Raw genomic sequence first — 24,502 nt, 5'->3', positions numbered from 1 at the left:
TGATACAAATTAGCTGACTTGTGCTTTAGCATTGATATCAGTAGCAGCCACCTTGAAGCAACGGTCTCAGATAGTTGTAAACATTGGCCCTCCAACTTCTTCAGAGGTACTTCACGTTCAATAGTACCTGTTAAATGTTTACAGAAAACATCCCCAAGAGTTCATGAACTTCAAAATAATTGCAGAATATATTGTAATATTTTAATAAGATGAACATTTAAGAAGCAGCTTTTTAAAGGAAAGTTTGACATACCACCTTCAATTCTGAAACATACTTTTTTGCCTTCAAACATACAAGTGCATTGTTCTCCACAAACATATGAAAATATAATTTAAAGCACTTACAGGAGATGTTAACAAATACATTCACTATACACAATATCAAAATAGTCCCCTCCATACCTGTTGTATAATACTGTTACAAATTTAAGCTAAATATAAAGAGGCTCCATAACAATATTCAGATCCATGCAGCAGATGGTTGGACAGCCCTGGCTCTTGGGTACACAGACGGCTCTGTCCTTCTAAAAACAGAGGCGTGTGTATCCAAACCCAAACGTGACCCAACAGACAGGAAACACTGGACTTTCTGAATGCCCGAGCAGTTTTCTCTTGTGCCTTTTCACACCCCAGTGTCCATTCCTTTGGAAGAGAGTCTTCCCCTGTGCAAAGAAATGGCATCAGGGTGCTTCGCGGCCTGTAAAAAAAACCCACGGGGCATCGATGGAACGTACGGGATTGACCAAATACAGCTGTCAGCTCAGATAACAAGGCACCGCGGTCGAGCTTCAGTCTGGCCAGGGCTGCTTTTGAAATGAACACCAGCACTGCACAAGAACTGGAAACAATACTACAGAGTAGGCTTTTGACTAGATACTCTACGAGGGTCACCATAAAGCTACACTGGCATATACGGGACTGCAGAAATGTCAAACACAAGGCAGTCTGAGAGACGCATGGAAACGCACAACATACAGTACAGTACTACCAATTCACAGGAGGCGAGGCGGAAAAAGAAATATTCTTAAAAGAAGCGGTGCCTCCACACAACAGTAACACGCAGGTTGGTCCATCTCACCTACGTGGCAGCGCACACATCCTCCTGACATAATGGAAATGAACATTTCCCAAACTTGGCAAGCAGCACCAGCAAAGCGGTTACAACACTTTACCCAGGTGATGAAGGGGGAAGGAAAAAAAACATATCCCGCTTCCTCAGGATAGGGTCCAGGGTGCAGGGAGGGAAAGCAGAGCCACAGCCACAGAATCCCTGGAAAAGGGTGGAACTATTCCTTCCAGATTCCGTGGGGAATGTCTGGGGCGGGAATTGCATTTCCGAAAATGCTGGCAAAAAACTGACCTGAGATTGTCTTTTGGCATCGATACAAATTAAGCATTAATCATCTGGGTCTGAAGAAAATACAAACTTTGTCGTATTTAATCTTATGTTTAGCTTCAACTCTCCAGCTCTCTCAAAGTCTTAGATGAAGAATAGTTAGCAACGTAAAACTGGGAAATAAAGCACACCTTTTTAACTGATACAGTATACACACACACACACAGATACTTTTTACACACTCGGTAACAATCTGTGCTGATTATAAACATTCACACTAACTTGCCCTTTTATGATCAACTTAAAACAGTCCAATTTCGTACTCCTCACACCGCTGGAATGATAGAGAGTAGAGATTAAACCAACACGTTATTTCTGCTGCGAGGCCACATACTCTCCAGATGAGTTCAGACGCTCTCTGTCGATCCCCCCTCAGATCCTCAAATCAATTCCCAAGCACCTTTGCGGGCCCTGTTTGCCACCTACGTGCTTTTATGAAGGTACCGGAGAAAGAAGGGGCGCATGATTCATAGCTGTTGCCTTGCATGTCCAATACGAGTCCCTCACTTTTAAAAACATTTAGCACCGTATGACAAAATAGGCAGAAAGATGTATGGTAACAATGTGCAAAATGTATCAAATCACTAACTCAGCAAATATTTATCATTCTGACATACAGACAGGAAAACAAATGGTGACAGTTAAAGCATGCAATAGAGCTGTAGTGTAGAGTAATGAAAGAGTGTATGTGTGTGCGTGTGCATGTGTGTGTGGGGAGGAGACTCAGCATTTGCTGGTGATGGGGGAAGGGAGGGGGTTGGGCTAGTTGGCACGGCGACCAGCACTACTGCTGCATCTTGCGGATGATGTCGGCCGACACCGGCGGGTGGAAGTTGATGGTGTGGTGCCGGAGGCCCTGAGACGTCTTGTAGCTCTTCCCGCAGCGGCACTTGAAGGGCTTGCGCACTCGGATCTGGGTCCGGTGGCCGTTCTTGGCGTGATACTTGATACCGTTCACATTCTGCAGAGGGCGGAGACGCAGTTAGCAATAGTGGTGAACGCTGCGAGGTGCTTCAGTGTCCCCCCACAAGCCCGTCAGGCTCTGCCCCCGCGTGTTCCTCGTGCAGATGAGTGTGTTCCGTTTCCTGCTCGCCGGTGTGTCATCCCTCCCTGCGTCGGCAATTCCATTTTGCCTGACTGTGTAATTTATGTCGGCCGCACACCAGATGTGAACGGAAAATACCGTAAAACCGAAGAGGGCTTTTTTTTTTTTTTAAAGTTGATTTCGATTGGTATGTTAATTAAAAGCACTTTGTCATGTCATCTTCATATGCAGCTCCTTGCTAAATCCCATTTCCAACAAAAGGAAGCCCTTTAAATCTTAAGTCCTTCCGTAGTTCGGTATCAGGCCTGGGAAGTGGCTCTCACTGTACATGTGAAATCACTTGTCAGTATTATTCTCATTAACATTTTTACTGGATGTGGTTTTTTAAAGAAATCACTTTAAATGAATCACATACACGTATATAAAAACACACAACCCCTCATGGCACTTACTTTAAAGTGCACTGCGCCTCTCTTTCCCCCGTATTTTTTAAGAGAGTGGCGAGGAGGTAATTCTGTGGGCTCTTTTCATGCTCCAGGAGGACGCAGTTCCTTTCCCTGTGGTTATGACATAGCTCTTGCTGCCCAAAGGGACTGACAGGTAGTGTACTCTACACCTCTGTAACATTCAGCCGAACAAGTGCCTTTCAAGGAGAAGCGGTCTTCCGCCCTAGCGGGGAAATGCCGTCCTGTCTAAACCTTTCAAAACAGACTTCAGGGTCCAAGACTGACCATCTCCAGACCCCCAGCCATCTGAGAGCCATCCTGCCCACCCGCCATCCCGCAGGAGTCCCCGTCACTTGCCTTGTATCGCTTTTTGCAGCCAGGGACAGGGCAGGCGAAGGGCTTCTCGTCACCACCGTTCATGCACATGGAGCTCAGGATGGACTCAGAGCTTATGGCGCTCTCCGTGGTCCAGGACTCGTCGCTGTCGGACTCCTCATAGTCCACCTCCTCCTCGTCGTACTCGCTGCCTGGGGGACCGAGACCGTAAAGAGAGACGTCAGATCAGCACGGTCGCACAGCCGCAGAACAAAGCAACATCGTTTTACTGCTCCACCTGAGCCCACAATGATGCGGCGCACATCAGCCATGCAGTAGATTAAGGATCGAGAAGGCAGGTGCTGAGGAGCAGCAAGGGAGCGTTGGCTTTGGGAGCTGTGCGAGGGAGCAACTGCAGATGGGAGGAAGAGGTTCAAGGCCAACCGTGGCCACGTTGAGCACCGTGAATTTGGACTGGAAACTTCATGACCCCTTAAGAACACCAGTTCCAGATCCCCAAGATGCACATCTGCCCCCTTCCCCCCGGAACGCCTGGCTGTCGCTGGAAAAAGTTAAAAAGACGTGCGGCTGTGCTCATGCTGCGACCCAACGACCATCCCAAAAAAACGTCAACATCTGCTGCGCAATTAAAACACCTAGAGCGCTGAGCTTGAGGTAATTGCCTCTGCCCAGAACCGGGGGGACCACCCTGCTCTAGACGGACAGACCCGTGCTGCTGGCTTTGGGGGATCCGTGGAAAACAATCTGGCGAGAGCGGCACTTCCCGAGACATTCCAGAGCGGCTCTCTGCTCAGAGCATCAGAGCCTTCAGGCGAGGGAGGCAAGCGAAGCTGTGGGAAAAAAATGCTGGGCTCCTTAAAAGGCCACAAGGTTAATACAATGGAAGCCTGTAATGGCAGCGACTTAAAACACATGCTAAAAACAGAGCAAAATTCAAAACCACAAAAACTTAAAGTGCGCCAATTAGGGGAACACGGGAAAACATTGCGTATAAAGAAGTTGAGCAACATCAGAAAGGAGGCTGGCACACCATGACCACAGTGCGTCGAGGCAGAGGATGCTTTCTCTCGTCCTTTTCATTCTGAAACACCCACATCCTTTCGTCTACAGATTTAAGCGCAGCCGATTCGCACATATCGGACGTCTCCGCCTTGAAGCAGGACTTCCACGGCATCTTGGGAGGGCCGCGCACGTGCGCATTCCTTCTGGGCCTTCCAAGCTGTGAGGTGCTGTATCTTTTTTTACTCGATAGGCACAAGATTGATCGGGCAGTGCGGCATGCTGGGAAGAAAGTGCTAATCGCCCCACTCCATCTGCATCATTTATGCACCTGTCTGACCGGAGCTGTCGCTGTGAAAAACAAGGGGATAAAATCCCAGCCATCCTACCCGCTCAGGGGAACCGGAGCCAATTTTCTGCTCCCTGGGCTCCCCGTTCCCACCCCCTCACTGATGCCTGTTGTCTAGCGTGGCACGGCGGGGATCCAAACTAAATTTACTACAAAAATGGCTTTCCTTTACTGTCTGCTCTTGATCATAACCCCCCATTAGTGTGAGAAACAGCTCCTCTGAGGACTGTGTGGGAACAGAGTGCAACTCCTCTGGGTTCAGCCTCTCCATGGGATCTTCGTGGCCTTACCACCATTAATTGCTTGTAGGACACATATTACCCTATTTAATTTTTCCACTCAAGCATAAAACACAAATGTATTTGTTTACCTGCCACTATAGGTATTTCACAATGACTAACGCAATTCACTAATCCTAACCTGACTGCAGGAACACACACGAAAGCTCTTTTTAGGGCCAAACATGAGTCCGTCCCTCCGTCCAGCCAGTGTCAGCGGCCTCTCGTCCAGCGCAGGACCACAGCGGTCCGAAGCCTATCCCGGAAGCATAGGACGCGAGGCTGGGTTCACGCCGTTGGGGGCGTCCGTCCGTCACAGGGCAATCACACGCAGACATACGCAGACACTCGGCTGCCCACCGTGGGAGGAACCAGCGCCGCCCACCGTACCGCCGTGCTGAGCAAAGATGACTCCTTAGGTTAATATTTCAGGAAAAGCCTTTTATCTTGAAGGGATGTTGTATGAAGGTCTGTGTTTTCACTGCTCTATTTTGCGGGCACATTTTCTGAATTTAGACAAACGCTTCGTCACTCGCAGTGCTGCCGAATTACAAGTTCGCAATGACGCTTCCCTGGTGTCACCAGCCACCTGATGTTATAAAGCGCACAGAGTCACTATGGAATAACATTTACATCTAATCATTTAGACGACACTTTTCTCCAAAGCAACTTACGACGATAAGCTACTTACAATTATTTTCATACATCTGGGTAGTTTTGCTGGAGCAATTCAGGGTAAGTACCTTGCTCGAGGGTACTGCAGCAAAAGCTCTAACCACTATGCTACCAGCTGTCCCTATTAACGAACAAATCATTGGGAATTAACCAACAAAGTAATGAAATATGATTATCAGGTATAAAGAGACTAATCCAGGCTTTCCATGTTCAAACACTACTATTTAGATTGAATTTTAAATACAACTGTAAAACCTTCCCTGTAAAATACCTCATAAAAACAATGTTCACCGCAACATTTTTTTTTTTTCTTAAGTGGGATTACACTCGACAGGTTAGTCATCGCACATCAGTAACCTCCAGTAACAGAGACTGTGGTTATGGCCTACAAAACCATCAACGGGTCTGCTCCCCGATATGTACAAGACCTGATCGCTCGCTACACCCCAACCAGACTGATACGCTCCTCCACCTTGGCCCACTTGGTGACCAAATGCAATGAAAGGTCCAATATCAAAAGCACAAAGGATTCACACACACACACACACACACACACACGCACACACACACACCATACCTAAGACACACTCAGGGCTCACCTGTAGGAGTGCTGCTGCGGAAGGAGGAGGATGGGGTGATGGGCGGAGTCACAGGTGGTGTCAAGCTGCCACTGCTGTGCCTCGGCGGTGTGGACACACTGTTCCGCGACATGCTGCCCGTCAGGGGCAGGGACAGTTTGGGCTGGATTTTCTTCTTCAGGGTTTCCTGTTCACGGCGTGCAGCATCAGTCATGAACCTGAAGAGATGAAGCAGAACCGCACACACAGGTTTAAAATTATACAGCGCATCTCACACAGAGCCGTAAAAAGACAAGAACCTAAAAGAACTGATACAAAGTGTCAAACCTCTTTTCTGAAATGAGTCTCATCGGTATTAATTGCTTTAGATTATTTTCACAGGGCAGGGGGTGCAGTGGCGCGGCGGGTTTGGCCGGGTCCTGCTCTTTGGCGGGTCTGGAGTTCTAGTCCTGCTTGGGGTGCCTTGCAATGGACTGGCATCCCATCCTGGGTGAGTCCCCTCCCCCTCCAGCCTAACGCCCTGTGTTGCCGGGTTAGGCGCCGACTTGCCGCGACCCTGCTTGGGACAAGCAGTTTCAGACAATGTGTGTGTGTGTATGTTTGTGTATTTTCACTGGTTTGCTTGAGGATGCTTTGAAACCTCGTAAGAAAATCTGCTTGCTGTTGGATCCTTGAGCAAAGCTAGTTACACTAAACTGCTCAGGAGAATGAAACACACACATTTTCTGAACCGCTTGTCCCATACGGGGTCGCAGGGAGCCAGAGTCTAACTTGGCAACACAGGGTAAAAGGCTGGAGGGGGAGGGGACACACCCAGGACGGGACGCCAGTCCGTCGCAAGGCACCCCAAGCGGGACTTGAACCCCAGACCTGCCGGAGAGCAGGACCCGGTCCAACCCACTGCGCCACCGCACCTCCTGAGAATGAAATACATCATCTAAAAAGTAAAACCTACAGTATCAATAGGTACACCTCAGCATGGATTGAAAACCAGTCTTCATCAGTTCATCAAAATCTATATCGGTAACATTAGCCATTTTATTTCTGTGAGATGTCCAGAAGTCAGATTGTGCAGCTCTCTTCTAGACTTTAAACGGCTTGAAATTGCAAATTTCATGTTAAATTTTATTTTTTGTAATTAAACACATTTGAGCTAGGTTGTGTCCCTCTTCCTCCTACCAGAGAAAAGTCAGATTTGGTGTACCGCGCAATAAATCCACGTTCCCTTGCCCGCCTCTCCTTTTTCTGTACGCATAAAGTGCAACTTTTGGAAAATGTATCTCTAAAAATATGTACGAAACAACCCGTCTACCAGTAGCTGCCATTTGTTTAAGTAAACATGTAAGAAATACAAGTAATCGTTTTGGCTGATTTTAATACAGCTTTCAATGTCATATTTAAGCCAGTACCCATGATGCAAATGTATTAAACCACGCCGAGCAGTGCGGCAGTTGGAAAGTAATACACCCATTGTAATAAAGGCCGCTGCGTTAACAGCCTCACCATCCCATCAGGCATCACTGATTATATAACTGCACAATCTGCAAAAATTTCTTCCTTGAGACAAACTAAGTCACTTCGCATAACACCATCAGCCAGAAAACAAAATCATAATTCAATTACACACCTTGTCTTATTACTCCCTCATGTTTGTCTCACGTGTGGGTGCAGTTAAGTTCCAAGACCAGCTGCTGTGGTTGGTAGCCATAGTTAGTCAGCAGTATGACATGGCAGCCACACTCAGAATTTATTGGATGTACCAGATATACCAGTAAATCTACGGTTTGAAAAAAAAAAAGTTAGTAGGAAAAATTGACGGAAAAAGTATTTTTCCCATTATGTTTTACTGAAGTGTTCCTGCAACAAACGTCTGTTTCCGAAGAAGAAACATTTCCAAGCACCAAGAGAGGACAGCCGCATTAAAGCCGTACCGAACATCAAAAGTGACTTATCGGTGACTGCATATCCGCAACATGTGTACAATGTCTTTGACAAGGAAATGAAAAAAACTGCTCCTGTACTTGGAGCACTTTATGGTGCCTATTTAAATTTGTCTTGAACAGGGCTGGCCAGCGGGAGGTGAACTGTAAAGGTCGCAGGGCGGCTGCACGTGCGGATGCTGCCGCGAGTGGAATGAGCTCCACATCTGGGCAACACGCTTTTGCGCTGGTGGAGGATACGGCGCTAGAGCCGAGACGAGCGTGTGCGTGTTCCTCGGCTGTGCATCACCCCAGCCTGTCCCGCTGGGCCTGATGTTCAGGTTTGCTCAGAAGGACGCACTCGATGAAAGCGTCACCTCCCCAGACATCCGCGAGGTAACCCAACTCATCATCTCTCAAGAACGCCACCGCTGTGTTGATGAAGGACACCCGAAAGGGCTAAGAAACAGGCCTCCCAATGTGCCTTATGTGGTGCTGTGCCATTTTATTACAATAATCATAATAATAATAATAATAGTCATATAATTGCAAAGTGGTTTTTAACCGACACCTTTTGTCCATGATGACTAACAGAGTTACTCATTCATATCACACATTATATCCTGGACAGATCACCAGTGATGTAACCGGAACACAGTGATCAAGAACTTCACACATGGACCTCATAGAGCAGCTCCTCTGCTGTCTGCGACAACCAGCATCGACATTAAAGCCGGTCAGGGCAGTCGACGTTAAACCGACTCGTCTGTCCACCGGTACGGACTCGGAGGCGGTGACGTTCACACGGCGGAAGAAGGTGTGTTCGAGATCGTCTAGCCTGTGAATAATGACCCCGTCGTTTCCTTCCCAGGCACCTTGACTTTTCCGAGCCAGCAGAACCACCGATGTGGAAACCATCAAGACGCTGGCTCATAGTGACGTGTCAGTTTTGGCCTGAAGATGAAAGCCTCATATTCTGGCAGAGCGCGACTTGTCAGTGGTTGACTGTTGGGCTGAAACATCTTGCAAGGTTAGAAAAGGTTGGCTGTGAACACCCTCAACAGCGCGCCGTGTTACTCGGCCCTTTGGGATGGGAATGTTCCGGGCAAGCTGGTTTCTTGCCATGTTTTTCCATCTTCCTTACATCAGCTTTCAAGTTTTTCTAGATATCTGAAAGCCAGATCTCGAAGAAACAGCTGCATCTCTTTAGCTAATAATTAACCAAGAACAACATGAGGCCATTGGATCATCGTCGAGACGAAAATAACTGAATATTCAGAGCATCTGCTGGCTATTAGAGGGCCTTTTATTCTGCAGAAGCGACATTATAATAGGATTCTCACAGCTAAGAGTCTTGCCATTGCAGCGTTAATTCCTTTACTTTTTTTAATGACCGAACTTTGCAATTTAGGTAGAATTTCATCACAAATTTGTGAACGTTGTTCATAAAGTGGACTGTTCACACACTTAATAAAAACAATAACTAACAGGTTACATTCAAACCACACCGAATTCTCGGGATTTTAGAAAAGTGACGTTTGAGCGACCTGTTGGAGCACTACAGAAGAGTGTTAAATGATTAGTTTAAGTCGTTTAAAATGTTGAAAGTGTCGAAAACGAATGTCAGTCGTACACGTCAAAGTCAGACAAAGAACGCATGGCGGTTTTGAGCGCCTGCTCACAGCGAACCGCGAAGGGCGTTCCTGCTCACCTGTTGATGTAGCTGAGGGCGACGTACGTCGGCTGCTGCAGCTCCTGTTTTTCCAGCACCCGCGGGTCTGTGTCTAAAAGGGAAGGAGAGCAAAAGTCAGCGGAGACCTACCTTCCCCGGGACGCATCGTCCACCCCGGGGCCCGGCACTTGGGGCAGACACAGGGCCTCAAAGACGGCGCTCGTTTCCCTGACATGTCATTGCTGCTTCTACTCTTTATTCCATGAAGACTGCTTACTGTGCACCCGGCGACAGTGGACCTCAGAGTTTCACCGGAAAGACGCACTTTGCACGGATCCTCCTGGAGTTTCTGGAACAATCCGAAAAAGCTAATCCCAACAGAACTGCGTAGAAGGGACCAATAATGCTGTACAAGCGCTAAGTTGTAGCGGCAGCCTTGGTAGCCATGGATAACAGACGCGATATGTTCATGTAACAATGTGCATCCGAAAGGAAAAATAACATTTTATACAGATAGAAACCTGTTACAAGACAAAGCAGGATGAGGGAAGGTCGTAAGTGACTTCGGTACGGACTGCTTAAAAAATCTTTTTTCTTTTTTTTTTAAAGAAACTATTCTTTATTAAACGTGGAATTCCACGGATTCATTTGGAAATCATAAGTCAAGAAATAACAAAAAAAAAAAAATAAAAAATACTGGAAACTGTAAATGACCACAAAAGAAGAAAGAAAAAAAACAAATAAAAGGACCGAGGATATCAATAATTAAAAACAGTATCCAGCACAAATATGATGCATATTTAATGAACGCATTCCAGTATTTCAGTCGGGGTTCAGAAAGGTCACAAACTTGGACAATATATTTCAAATGAGCTAATGAGAAACACGTGTCGGAACCTAATGGGCATGATCTTTTAACCAAAGGTGCGCAATTTTGCTCTGCTGAAATAACCCTGTATTTACCATAAAACATGTAACACATCACTTCCTGCTCAAGCCACTTTCTTCCTGTCTTGTTCAGCATTTAGGAGACATCTGTCCATTCTGTAACATGTCATTAAAGTTTGAGGTGGAAAGCACTGAATTTTGTGCGCACAGGACCGGAGTGGGGGGGGGGATTTACCGCGGTATACCACTGCGCTCTTTCATTGCGCTGAAAGCGCATCAGAGTACACGGGGGTCTCGCGTGCGTCCGTGCGTGCATGCGTGCGTGCCTACGTGCGTACGTGCGTAAGGCGGGAAACCCGTCTCCTCTCGCACTGGGAGGCCACAGAGCGCTCGTCGCTGTATAGGGAGGACGACCTGTGACGTGGTTGTGTTCATTTATACGTTATCCCTTCAATCAGCCGTACCCAACTTACATCACTTGTAAGTTATTGCCTCCTTCATTTAATTAAAAACCAGCAGAAAAAGCTGGGTATAACTGAAACGATGTGCCTGCTCCTCCTGTTCCTGTTCCACTACTCATTTCGCCCTATACGAGACCACACTCAAAACAAATTTTTTTCCCTCCTCCTCCTCCTCTCATGCTTTTTCCAGACATTCGGCGGGTTTTGCACGGCTCATGCGGACAGTGTCCAAACCCCGAGGTGAAGCAGCCACAGCTAGCCGCCTACTACCAGGCACGCATGAGCGCCAAGTGAGTGACGATGCGCTTGACAGCACTGCCCCCTTGTGGCCACAAAACAAACTGCACGCTGCGGCGCAGCTCAAGGTGAGCAGGTTTTATAACCACAGCGCAGGAATCAAAGCGGCTATAAAACACTGACCCGCTGGAGCTCGGTGAGACAAACAGAGGAAAACACGGTATTTCTCTGCCGTTTCCTCTTGGCTCCTCAATAGGAAAACGACCATCAGCAGTCCTTTTTCAAAAAATTTCCCGCAAAGGATAGCATTAAATAGCCACAAAAGTTTTGTGCTAAACCTAAAAATAATTCATTTAAATAAAAATCCAAATTTCAAACCGAAGCTTTTGTAGGTTTTAAATTATAATTTCTTAAATTACTCTCTTATGCAGAACTGGAACACATGTTTGCAACATCACGACATTCTGAGAGCAAATTCTGCCGACTCACATTTGCTCTTGCGGTAATAAACAGTTGAGTAGTGAATTTTTGAAGGTACAAACAGTTCTCCGGTTTATTTAGAAAATTTTAATAATTACATAGTGTTCAGTTTGCTGTTTTCTACCATTTAGAATACATTACAGGTGGTTCCCGCATAAATTGTACTTTTGCTGAGATGTAGGTTGCTTTGAACAAAAGCATCTGCTAAAGAAATAAATGTAAAGGTAAGATGGGGTTATATTCCACGAAACCCATCATAAGTCAAAAATATTGTAAGTCGAAAATGCATTTAATACACCTAACCTACAGAACATCATAACCTAGCATACGCGTGATGGCCATTATGGGCTTGCCGCTTTAATGCTGGGCAACTAGCTTGAGTTTCTCCTCAAAAGTAATTGCCCTCCTCTTCTTCTTCCCACCAGTAGCAGGAGACAGAGATGGGCATTTCATAGACATGATGGATGTACAAAACACAACACAGATACAGGGGGGGTATCCAAAAAATAAATGCTAGCAACACAGAACACTGCAGAATATTGGTTGTATATACTAGCGACCGCTTGCAAGACTGGGAGATGCAGATCGCTGCCCAGCATTGTGAGAGTTTCGCACTGTATATCACTTGCCCAGGGGGAGAAAAAAAAAAAATCAAAATTCAAAATTCGAAGTCAGGTTTGTACCGAATGTCTATCGCCAGCTTACCGTTGTAAAGTCAAAAAAATCGCAAGTCAAACCATCGTAAGTCAAGGAGCATCTGCACGTTTGTGCCTGTGATGGAGCAAAAGCAACCCTTGTTTACCCACCTAGCCAATAGATGGCAGTAAAGCTTACAAAGAGATCAGGAGCGTGGGACCACCTTTCTTCAACTCACTTTCACTGTGTTTACAGTCTGTGTTTGTTGTTTCAGAGTATCGGGAATCAACAGTAATGAATAAACGGTAACACGATGAATGTTACACCTGTCCGCGATGAATCAGCGAGCAATCAGCGCTGAACAGGAGTTTGTGGAGAACGTTTTCAATTTTTGCAGTCATTTTGAGTGTTTTCATTTACCTGAAATGTAAATAAAATGCCAAAATAAGAATTCTCACCATGTAGTTTTTAAAAAATTCTTTAGCTTTAGTGTCTTGAGAAACTAACATGCAAGTAAAAGGAGAAACGTCGCCGTTATTTAACCTATATTGACTGTGACTTAGAGGTGACTTAGACTTCTGGTCCCAAATGTGTTTACACTTTGAAGATACAGTGTATATCATATAAACAGCTTCTACTCAAAATGGAACCCAGCAGAATTAAGGCTTTCTTCTCAAATGTATTTACGCACCTCTAATTAAAAAAAAAACCCAATGTACATACCCTCAGTTTCACACCCCAGAACCTTATTAAAAAGTGAGAAGTCTAAAATCGTATGCTCAATGAAATGCGACTTCCTTGATAATGTCGTTAATTTAACCCAGATGTATGTCGTGGGATTTACTGCAAGGCTTCGGAGAGCTACTTTAAGAGCAGTTAAAGGGTTCTCTCCAAAGCAAGATTTTTTGAGCAGGTATAACTTTTGAAGTTTAGCGCTATTAAGAGTATTCACAAATCATGTCTGAGTATATTTGGTTGCTTTGTGAACTTTTACCACTGATCATTCCTCGTTACCAGTATGATTACACCGTACAAACACGCTCTTAGGACTTCCTTTACAATGCTGTACAACGCGTATCCATTGACGCGACGTTATATGTGTATCGGTGTGGACTAAATCCACTCTGCTCAGGTGATTAGTTCCTTCTCACATAAATGCAGAGAGGACTTCCTGTTCTGAAAAGCCAGACCCATCCACGTACCCGACTTTGTAGAGACAGCCACATCCCGTGAACACTGCTTCGCTAAACTTGACATTTTAAGTGCACCGTACACATCGACGTGCCCCTCGTTTCGTCGGCGAAACAGCTCCGCGTTAATGGGAGCTCGATTCAGACCCTTCCCGTAACGCCGGTGTCCCGTCGCAGCAGCGGATGAAAGCGTCGTAAGCGCAGCGGGGCCTGTGCTGGAATTACGAGGGGGTCTGGGAGGGCGGAAGTCTGCGAACCCCTGGCTGGGACCCCATGCTGGGGATTTCATGTGCGCCAGTCGCCCGGCGAGCCGTGTGCTGGAACGCGGGAGTGTGGCGTGAACGCTGCCAACGAGGCGATTACCTGACACTGCGCAGTGCGTGAGAGGACATTAAAACACATGGCTGTCAGAGGGGACACGCCGCTACGGACGTTCCCCTTCCACCATCCACCCCCCCGGGCCGTGGGCCTTACTGGGCCTCCGAGGCCATAAAATGTGCGTGTCACTTTTAAGCTCATGAGTGATGGTCATATGCAGAAAACACAGCACTTTTACATTAAACCCATGTTCTCCTGAAAACAATTAAGTCTCTCTGTGGATTTCGGCCTTTAAAATTTCAGTCGCGGGCTCCTCTGGCCCAAACGCTCGCATTCGAGTCCGGGAAGAGGTCCGAGCCGGAGAGGCCCGCCAGGGATTCCAGCTCCCCGGCCGGTCGCCATGGTGAGACGTGTCGCCTGAGGGACGTATGCGCGTAGCGTGCGCTCTGCGGTCGTCTCCACACGGAAGGAGCCCCGAACCCCCCCCGTCGCCCCTCACCCTTAATGAGTTCTCACCCTTGCCTGTTTCGATGCTCGGCTTTGTGTTCTCTGCAAGTAAACAAATTTTTCTGCACAGTTTAACTTGAACCATATTAACTTACATTAAAACCCCACGAGGCGACTAAATGGGTGTATCTGCAATCACCCCAAATGGGTTGGTGCTGTGAATTAAAAGCTAAAACACTTTATATAATTAGGAAAAAATGCAGACTGCGCTGCTGGGCATTTACGACACCCTGGCCTGCACAGGAACACGGCCCACGCCAGGCCATCTGCGGCGCGTTTCGACCACTAGAACGCAAAACAAACTGAATTAGTGAAACGCTGCAGCAGAACACAAAGGGCCTTCGACACATTCTCCACCATTATACACGTGTTTCATTAGCGCCTTTTAATCTGGCAAAATGACTCTTGACACCCTTCCCCCATCATGCCCACCACAGACACACACACACACCAATGTGCAACTGCACACACCCTCTTCATCTTTACAAAGAGCTCTGTGCAAGGCTCGAATTCTTAGGTGCTGTAAACTGTTGAGCTGTTGCATTGTTGGGTGGCATGGCAGGTAGCGCTGGTGCCTCGTAGCTCCTGGGCTGTGGATTTAGACAAGGGTTTGAATCCAGCCCAGTCTGTCTGGAGTTTGCATGTTCTCCTCCATGTTTACATGGCTTTCCTTCAGGTGCTCTGGTTTCCTCCCACAGTCCAAAAACATGGCTCAGGTGAACTGGTGACTCTAATCACCCTTAGTGTGTATGTATTAGTGAATGAGGGTGTGACTGCCCTGCGATGGACTGGCGTTCCCTCTAGGGTGTACCCTCCATCGAGCCCCATGCTTCTGAGATAGGCTCTGGACCACTGCAACCCCACATTTAACAAGTGATTGGCAATACTGAACGGATGGATGTTGCATGGTTTCAGTAGCCAGGGAGGCACTGCAAAGGAAATCCCTGCAGCCCAAACAACACGGCCTGCCGGACGGGGGCCGCAGCTTGTTACTTATCGATCAATGCACTCCTACACCCCATAAATCAGACCTGCTCTAGGTCAGGGCTGCATGGGGCCGACGGTGGAGGGGGGCAGGATTACCGGCCATTTACAGAGGCCACCCGGGCAGAAAGAGCAGGGAGGGGTGGGGGTGACACACTGACAAAATGACAGGCCCAGGAGCAAGGAGGTGGTCGCTCGCTCCAGCAGGTGGTCCTCTGTGGTGGTCTTGTTTGAAGGCCACACCTGAGGGTTATGTCCATAGATTTACTCCCAGGAAGTCCACCCTGACCAAAGGCAGACTTCTCCGGGGGCCCCTCAAAAGGGCACTGAAGATGAACGTGCTGCAACGAGAAGGCGCCTTTCTACTTCTGGTGTCCTGCTTCCGACAGGACAGGACGGTGTCCCTCACCGCACCAATGGCCAAACACTTCTGACAGCATTCTTGAAGTCAGGTGGGAGCTCACGGTTTCAAGGCCCTCATTACCCTGCCCCTCCCCAAAAGCCTATCGCGCCACTCGTTACGGCGCGGTTTCCAGGCCCAGTCTGTCGGAGCCTGGCGGACTGTGGCGCTGCCAGCGCCATGGTGACATTTTTATGGCAGAGCCAAACTGCAGGGCACACTTAATGTCCTGTGTGACAACGAGTGCATTAATCAGTGATTTGTTTTCACAAAGCTCCAGTTGTACCACCCAAAGGCTCCCGCTCTCAGCCAGCGGTACTTCCTAAACAAAACAGCGCAATAAAAATGGCCAACATGCTTTTCACAACTGTTCTTTTTAACACCAAGCTGGGAAAGTGCATTTGACTTGAATGAACACTACTGGTATAGAAAGGTGAAAAACACACATCTTTATATTAAACGCAACCTAAATTCGGACCCCACGATGCTGCTGTGGGTAGCGCTGGTGCCTTACAGCGGCTGGACTGCGGGTGCAGATTGCGCTTCGAATCTGACTCGGTCCGTGTGGAGTTTGCACGAGTTTCCGCCCACAGCTCGAAGATGTGTTTCGGGTGAAGAGCTGATCCTAAACTGCCCATAGTGCGAGTCTGAGTAATGCATGAGTGCGTCTGTGATTGTCCTGTGACGAACTGGCGTCCCATCCAGGGCGAACCCTGCTTCGCACTCTGTGCTTTTGGGACAGGCTCCTGGCCACCCTCATCCCGCACTGGACAAGCAGTTATTTAATAATGGATGGACAGATGAAAAACTACATTTCCTAAATTATGTCAGCAGCGTTAAATCAAACTGTCTGCAAAAATTAAATCAAACCATCCCCCGACCATTTTCTTTCTGCATATGTCAGTTATGAATCACTTTAGCTACATTTTTATGGATCAATGCCTGCTTGCAGTGCTGAGCAGCAGCGCTACTCTCATTATTACTGCTGTTATTAAGCACTATACGATCCTCAGCAGAGCCATGTTTACACATTCAGCCCTATTCCTCAATCAGAGCTGCATTCAAAGCATCTGAATAATGGCTCGGGGGCAAGGGGGTGGTGCTGTAATTAAGTCCACCAGGTGCAGGGTCTGGGGCACCAGAAATGGCCCCCTGGCCCGAGTTTATTACTTCCGTTCTCTTGTGTGTGTGTGTGTGTGTGTGTGTGTGTGTGTGTGGAGGGGGGGGGGTTGGACGCCTCTTAAACGAGCCTCCTGTACACAGGATGAACGCAACCTTCGCTCCAAACATGGTGCGATTATGACAGGGCAGAGCCTTCATTATTAAAACATGATAAATAAAGGGGTTGCCACTAGGAACCCAAGCCTTTTTTGCTTAACCTACAAAATTTAATGTACAGCCCAGGTTTCTGACACATTCCAATCACAAGTGTGGCGAATGATGCATGGAATTAATCACAGTCAGAAAAAAAAAAAAAAAAACCTAAATTCTTAATGGGAAAACTAGATTTGCTGAAACGAATCAAGCACCGTTCCCAAAAGAATTTGAACCAAACATTTTGGAGATGGCCAATTTCCTTAGGCCTCTCACTGCATATGGACGTACAATTAATTACCTTTCTGAGTTTTCGTGACAGGCAGGACGTGAACGTGCCTACTTTTCAAAAAATTTGTACAAGTTTCATTTTGATGCATTATAAACTGTACATGAGAGCACAATAGCATAAAAACAATTGTACAGGTATCACAGCTTTATTGAAACAAATCGAATGCATTTGTCAAGTGACAAATCAAATCAAGTAGCGGCTGGTCAACGTGTTACTGACTCTGGACCTAGATCACTGCAAAATACACCAGAAACACACTTGCGCACCCCTTCGGCAGACTCGCCACATACTGCACAAATTAAGTGCGAGATGTACGTCGCTTCGGAGAGAAGCGTCTGCTGAACGAATAAATGCAAAGAACTTCATAACTAATACCGCACGTCGCAACAAATGTTAAAATATAAATGCAGAACTGTAGTGATGAATGAGATGAAGGATCTCTGCTTCCATAAATATGTTTCAAATTAGCAAACATATTGTAAAAAAAAAAAAAAAAAAAAAAACCACCACTGCTGGTGTGGAGTTGCCCATCTCAGGAGGCCCAGGAGGGTTTGCGGCTGGCGCTCTTGTGGTGCTTTGGCGACACCTGCTGGCCGAAGGCGCGAACAACGTTTCGGAACCAGAACCCAGGACTTATTTTACAGCACCTTAATTAAACAAGGAGAATGTGCCCGGAGCAGCAGGACACCAGATGAGGGGAAGAAGGCCAAATCAAGAGCCCCTCTCTGTAATTAGGGCCTACGGCACTTTACACGAAGTGCCAGGATTGGCACTTCTGTAGGCGGATGCTGGGATTTGAATGGGGAAGGGGAGGGGGGGGTTTGGGGATTTTTTTCCACTCTGGGCACCCTAATGGCCTCATTATTCCCGAATAAGCCATTTAGCTCACACCTCAGAAGCACACGGTTCCACTCACTCAGGAGGAAGACGGGAGTCATGAAAAACGAGCAAGAAACGAGCACATCCAAGGGAATACCGTACGCACGAGCGATCCGCACGCAGCGACACTGTGATGCGCGAAAGATACGTAGTCCAAGCACAAAAGCAACGCTAAAGGAGTTAAACAGAGCATTCGTAGATAACTGCAAGCTGTGGTCTATCATTCTGTAAACCGCTATAGAAGAACGAAGCAGCTGATTAATGCGTGTACATTTCAATACCAACAGTAAATAATGCTGCCTGATACAGAGAGATGAACATATTTGATGCGGTTAATAACACAGTACCAGTACTGGTGAATTACACCTCTGGAGGTCGGATTGCTGGTTGACTTCCTGTGCTTCAACACTCAGTCAAGGGATGTGGTAACTATAAAGAGATGAAGTGAGTTTTCACCCCGTGCGTGTGCACATTTTGCACCACATGCACGCGGTTTCTAAACTTAAAACGTGCCACTCGCATCCATATGTGGCAGTTTATTTAGTTCCTGTCGCTCTAAAAATGTAGCAGTGCCTCTCTTTGTAATGAGTGTTTCAGAACATATCGGGACTCCTACAGGTTAAGCATCATCTCCAGCTAACTCGCAACAAAATGCAAAATGGTGAAGATCAGATGAGACGCGCGCGCACACACACACACACACACACACACACACACACACACACAGAGTCTGAAACTGCTTGTCCTCCATGGGGTCACGGCGAGCTGGAGCCTAACCTGGCAAGACAGGGCATAGGGCTGGAGGGGGAGGGGAGGGGACACACTCAGGACGGGACGCCAGTCCATTGCAAGGCACCCCAAGCAAGACTCGAACCCCAGACCCGCTGGAGAGCAGGACTCGGCCAAGCCCGCTGCACCACCACGCCCCCAACAAGACATATGTATAAGTTTAAAAATTAAAACCAGAAATGAACACCAAACCACTGGACCAGCAGTGATGTGAAAGACCTTTTAATCATTTTAATTTAATGAAGCAAGAAAAAATAAATAAATTTACGGGGCAGTTGGTAGCACAGCAGTTAGCGGTTCTGCCTTCGGACCCCAACGTCGTAGGTTTGAATCCCACCTCCAGCTATAATACCCTTGATCAAGGTACTCACCCTGTATTGGTCCTGTAACATTACCCAGCTATATAAATGTGTAAATAATTTTAGGAAACATTGTAAGTCGCTTTGAGAAAAACATCAGCTAAACGGGCAGTACAGTAGCATTAGTGAGTAGCGCTGCTGTCTCACAGAGCCTGGTTGGTGCAAGAGGATGTGGGTTCGATCCCCACTCAGTCTGTGTGGAGTCTGCATGTTCTTCCCGTGTCTGTGTGGGTTTTCTCCAGGTGCTCTGGTTTCCTCCCACAGTCCAAAGACATGCTGTTCAGGTTCCTCCGCAGTGTGTGTTCCACTGATATATGGATGAGTGAGCCAGTGTAAGTAGTGTATCTAGCAGTGTAAGTCACCGCGGTGAATAAGGTGTGCGGACTGGTAACACTACATAGAGTTCATTGGAAGTCACTTTGGAGAAAAGCATCTGCTAAATTAAAATGTAAACATAAATGTAAAAACAGCTTATAAAAATAGATTTCAGCAGCTAAGACAAAATAAATGATGCCTCCTGCTATCTAGCTGGCTTCATTGCACAGGCCATAGTTTTATGCAGCAGTAAACTGTTTCGCCAACAACCTTCTACTTTAATTATTATTGAAGAAAACGTTGAGGAACCCATGCAACGGCCTGATAAAATTAATAATAGCCTTCGGCCAGTTTAGCACTTGTACTGCTGTTTATTACACGTTCTGTGGTTACGGATGAATTTAAACACACAAAAGTCACATTTAAACTGCAAAAACATTCTTCCTTACTATTATTTAGATATTTTAACCTCTCACTTACAGTTATGTAGCACCACTGAGACAATAAACTTTACTAATAGGCTGAGTCACTGCCATAAAAGACATGATGATAAATACTAATAATCTGTGTGAATTTATAGCCTTATACCCTATCCAAAAGTCGAAATGGAAAAAAAAAAAAAAATTCTCCTTGACAAGTGGTCTAACAGCTTGTCTGGTACAGGGGAAACTATAAAATATTAGCAACAGTCTGTAGTAGAGTTATACATAAATATTGGAGGGGGCATATTAGACATGACTGAACACAGACCCCCCCATTGCACCTATGTTCTTAACACACTTGACAGCTTCACAATTTCTTCATGGCTGGTCCTTTTATCTCATACTAGATATTAATTAAAGCTGCCTTCTGGTGGATTTCTGGAGAAGGAGTGGACAAACCCATGTCCATAATCCTATTAAGCAACAGGACTCAATCCTAGTAAGTATCAAAGAGATCCCCAGAGCAGGACCTGCCAAAGAGCCCAACGTCAATGTCCAGCCTTGTGCACGTTATACACAGCTGGGGTGCTTGCATATCTAAAAATCCACGTCCAATAATGAACCAGTGTCTTGCAATGGACCGGTGTCCCATTCATTGTGTCCCGTACCCTGCATCACAACCTATGCTTCCGGAAGAGGCTCGGGACCACAGCGACCCTGCAGCGCACAAGTTCCCTGACTGGAACGGATAGATGGAAGAATATAAACAAGGTACAGAAAAGCAGTGCCCGAAGCACAACAATCCCAGAGGACCAGCCTCTCCGATGCCTTAACTGCATTGAAGATATAAATCCCCATTTCCCCCAATAAAGGAGCACGTACAGTACAATAGTGAGGTTTTACACACTGCCTCACTGCTTCTCCTCGGGACATCACACACACACGCCCGCTGTCAGCCTGCTAATAAAAAACACAGAAACATTTCCACTCCTCGTTTTGACATTTTGCAGTCATATCATAAAAAACACTTGATTATTTTCACCACGGGGGGTGCGGTGGGTTGAACCACAGTCCTGTTCTCCGGTGGGTCTGGGGTTCGAGTCCCGCTTGGGGTGCCTTGCGACGGACTGGCATCCCGTCCTGGGTGTGTCCCCTCCCCCTCTGGCCTTACGCCTTGTGTTAGCGGGTAGGCTCCGGTTCCCTGCGACCCCGTATGGGACAAGCGGTTCTGGAAATGTGTGTGTGTGTGTGTGTGCGTGTATTTTCACCACCTGACCTCCATCCCTGAGTGTCACTCAGGAGATGAGTGTATTATAGTGTCCCAGTACAACGGAGCAACAGAAACAAGGGTGTGTGCGCCTCTGTGTTCACAAAGCGTGTGGAAATTACTGGATGCAGCCACAGTAAACACAGTGTCTAAGTTATCAATATTCATATTTTTATTATACAAGCCAGGCAGCCCCGGCCTCAGGAACTTGTGATGAGTCAACACACACGGAGGAGTAACACCGTGCCAGGTGTTGGCGGACTGAAAATATATTACCAACAACAGTGCGTGCGGCGCTATGCAGGAAAATGGGGGGGGGGGGGGGGGCGGGCGCGTGCAATAAGCGGTGGAAAAACCGCAACTTGTTAGAGCGTCGGAGGTGCGCGATCGGGCGACGGGGGCGGGCACGCGATCTGACTTCCGCACGAGACGAGTGTCAAATACACCCCCACCCCCGCTGTCACACCCGTCCGTCGCCAGGAGAGTGATCGTAGATCACTGCGCGTGTCATATCACTAGACTAGTCACGCACTAGACAGTAAGTCTTTTCCTTGTTAAGTTTCCAGCAGCTGCATTACTCTAGACGCCGCCGCCACGCTGCCGATGATGATGTATCACACTGACTTAGTAATAATATGATTCCGACTTGGTTAACGCCTGTCTCTCGCGCACGTAACCGCTATTCGCACTCGCCACGAGTGGATCATCGCGCGTGTGACCGTGTCTATATTACGCCGCGCTGTCGCCGCGATCGCGTGTCAAAGGCGCGCTCCGGCGCGGCCAACGCGGCGCTCTCGGGGCCTATCAGCGGCGCCGGCCGCTGCTCGAGCCGGTCCACGCACGAGCGTACATAGACATAGTGAGTGCGCGCGCACGGGTTCGCTCGCGCCGGCGCTCTTCTTCGCGTCCGCGGGGGCAGACGAGCGTTAAACAAAATGAACGCTCGGCGCGGTCGCGGTGGCCTCGGACTGAGCGCTCGATCCACGCACTGGGCGCCCCGCGGGCACACCACGCCCAGCAACAGCGGCCGTGCGGACGCGGGAAGGGGGAAGGGGGATGTTGGAGGAGGAGGAGGAGGAGGTGGAGGGGGGTGTCCACGCCATGCCGGTTCGCTCTGCGCCGGCCATCACGCCACGGCGGCTCGCTCACCGATGTGGTTGTCCTCGATGTGCACGATGAGCTCGGCCAGCGACTCGAAGTGCAGCCCGCAGCCGCCGAAGCGGCAGGTGTTGGAGAAGAAGGAGGCGGCGGCGATGCCCGTCATGGCGCTGCGGCTCCGAGACGAGACGAGAGCCGCTGTTCAGCTACATGGAAGATGGTGGAGGGCGGGGAGGGAGGCCATGCAGCGGCGGCAGGAGGAGCAGCGGGAGGAGCGGGAGGAGCAGGAGGCGGAACGGCAGCAGGAGAGGCGGTGGCGGTGGCGGCGGCGGCTGGAACGGCGTCGCGAGGGGAAACGGGGCAGCGGCGCGTGAAGGAGGGCCCGTGACACTCAGCTCGTGACGTCACGGGTACCTGTTGCTGAGCGGAAAAAAAGAGAAAGAAAACCCCGGTGTCACCTGACAGCCCAGGAGGTCCTACTAGTCACTTAATAAATACGCAGCAAATCCGACACATTTATAGATGTACGGTTCTGGAACAAAATCTGCCCCATACTGTACCGGGATCCAGGGTAAATACTCAAGTGTATTGGCGGGCACCGCACCGGGCAGCAGGTGGCGTAGTGGTTAGAGCAGTGAGTCACTTTCAAGGAATCCCGCTCCCGCGACAGTACCCTTGATCAAGCTAATAACCCCAAATTGCTCCCGTAGAAAAAAAATTCCCCGGCTGTATAAATGGGTAAATCATTGTAAGTAGCTTACGAAAGAGGTCACAAAGCCAATAACCGATTTGGGCTTAAAAAGTTCTAATATAAATAAATTTTAAAAAATCTTTATTTAAAACTTATCTCAGCTCAAACCAAAAAAAAAAAAAAAAAAAGAAAAACGTTTATTACTGGAAATAGTAATTACCAGTACCACTAAGTAACTGCAAACCAGCCTTTAGCACAAAAAACTTCTTTTTATTTTCAACTAATCAACCACTTGATATCCGTTAATAACAGCATTTAATCTCTGATTTTCCACCACTTCTCATCTATATGTTACAAGTGAACAACTGAATTATAACTATAAGCCATATATGTATTTTCCAGTTTGATGGTCGTAAAGAATTGTGTCACTTTAACCACACTTTTATATAACAGTGAAAGAAAGTTATGATTTATCAAGAATTGTTCTTTGAAAGAATAAATGTAATACCGTTCGGTATAACGCAAACGAAGTTGCTGCTGTGTTGTAAACTGCTTGACTGTAGTTTGTTGTCCACGTTATGCTGCAGTGTATTTATTTCTCCACTGAAGGGCGCTATATGCTAGAAGATTGTGCAGCTCCCTCACCTGCTGCTGGACTCGGGCCCAGTCGAGACGAAACTACAGAACTTTCTTATTTTCATATGAAAAAAGGTTGATGTGGACAGTTATATATAGGCTATCCACAGGATGTATATCATCCATCCATCCATCCATCCATCCTTCCATCCATCTTCTGTCCCGCTTGTCCTAAAAGGGTCGCGGTGGCAGCAGGGAGAGCAGAGAGGCCCAGCCGCCCCTGTCCCCCGCAATTTCCTCCAGCTCAGCCTGGGGGATCCCCAGCCGTTCCCAGGCCAACTGCGAGATATAATCCCTTCAGCGGGTCCTGGGCCGACCTCGGGGCCTCGTCCCAGTTGGCCATGCCTGGTATAGATCCAAAGGGAGGCATCCAGGGGGCATCCTTATCATATGCCCGAACCACCTCAACTGGCTCCTCTCAATGTGAAGGAGTAGCGGCTCTACTCTGAGCTCCTCCCGGATGTCCGAACTCCTCACCCTGTCACGGAGAGTGAGTCCCAGCACCCTGCGGAGAAAACTCATTTCGGCCGCTTGTATCCGCGATCTTATTCTTTCGGTTATCACCTAGAGTTGATGAGCATAGGTGAGGGTAGGGACGTAGATTGACCGGTAAATGGAGAGCTTCGCCTTATGGCTCAGCTCCCCC

At 47.7% G+C, this 24,502-nt stretch overlaps 1 protein-coding gene and 1 long non-coding RNA gene across 2 annotated transcripts; one reads left to right on the top strand and one right to left on the bottom strand.

Moving 5' to 3' along the window:
• Positions 1–34: 34 nt before the first annotated feature.
• On the bottom strand, positions 35–23,385 carry jazf1b (JAZF zinc finger 1b). The gene is made up of 5 exons (XM_029246008.1): positions 22,581–23,385; positions 9,733–9,805; positions 6,124–6,320; positions 3,245–3,414; positions 35–2,357 (listed from the first exon to the last, which is right to left on the bottom strand). Exons 1-5 carry the CDS (start codon positions 22,693–22,695, stop codon positions 2,181–2,183), a joined length of 732 nt encoding a protein of 243 aa, XP_029101841.1. The 5' UTR covers positions 22,696–23,385; the 3' UTR covers positions 35–2,180.
• On the top strand, positions 10,935–12,764 carry LOC108927408 (uncharacterized). Its single transcript, XR_001965584.2, has 3 exons — positions 10,935–11,061; positions 11,233–11,407; positions 12,670–12,764. It is a non-coding gene; the product is annotated as an uncharacterized LOC108927408 (long non-coding RNA).
• Positions 23,386–24,502: the final 1,117 nt, after the last annotated feature.

Source organism: Scleropages formosus, chromosome 18 (genome assembly GCF_900964775.1).
Source record: "Scleropages formosus chromosome 18, fSclFor1.1, whole genome shotgun sequence".
Taxonomy (NCBI): domain Eukaryota; kingdom Metazoa; phylum Chordata; class Actinopteri; order Osteoglossiformes; family Osteoglossidae; genus Scleropages; species Scleropages formosus.
Note: the sequence above shows the minus strand (reverse complement) of the source record. Positions and strands in the feature narration are given on the sequence as shown.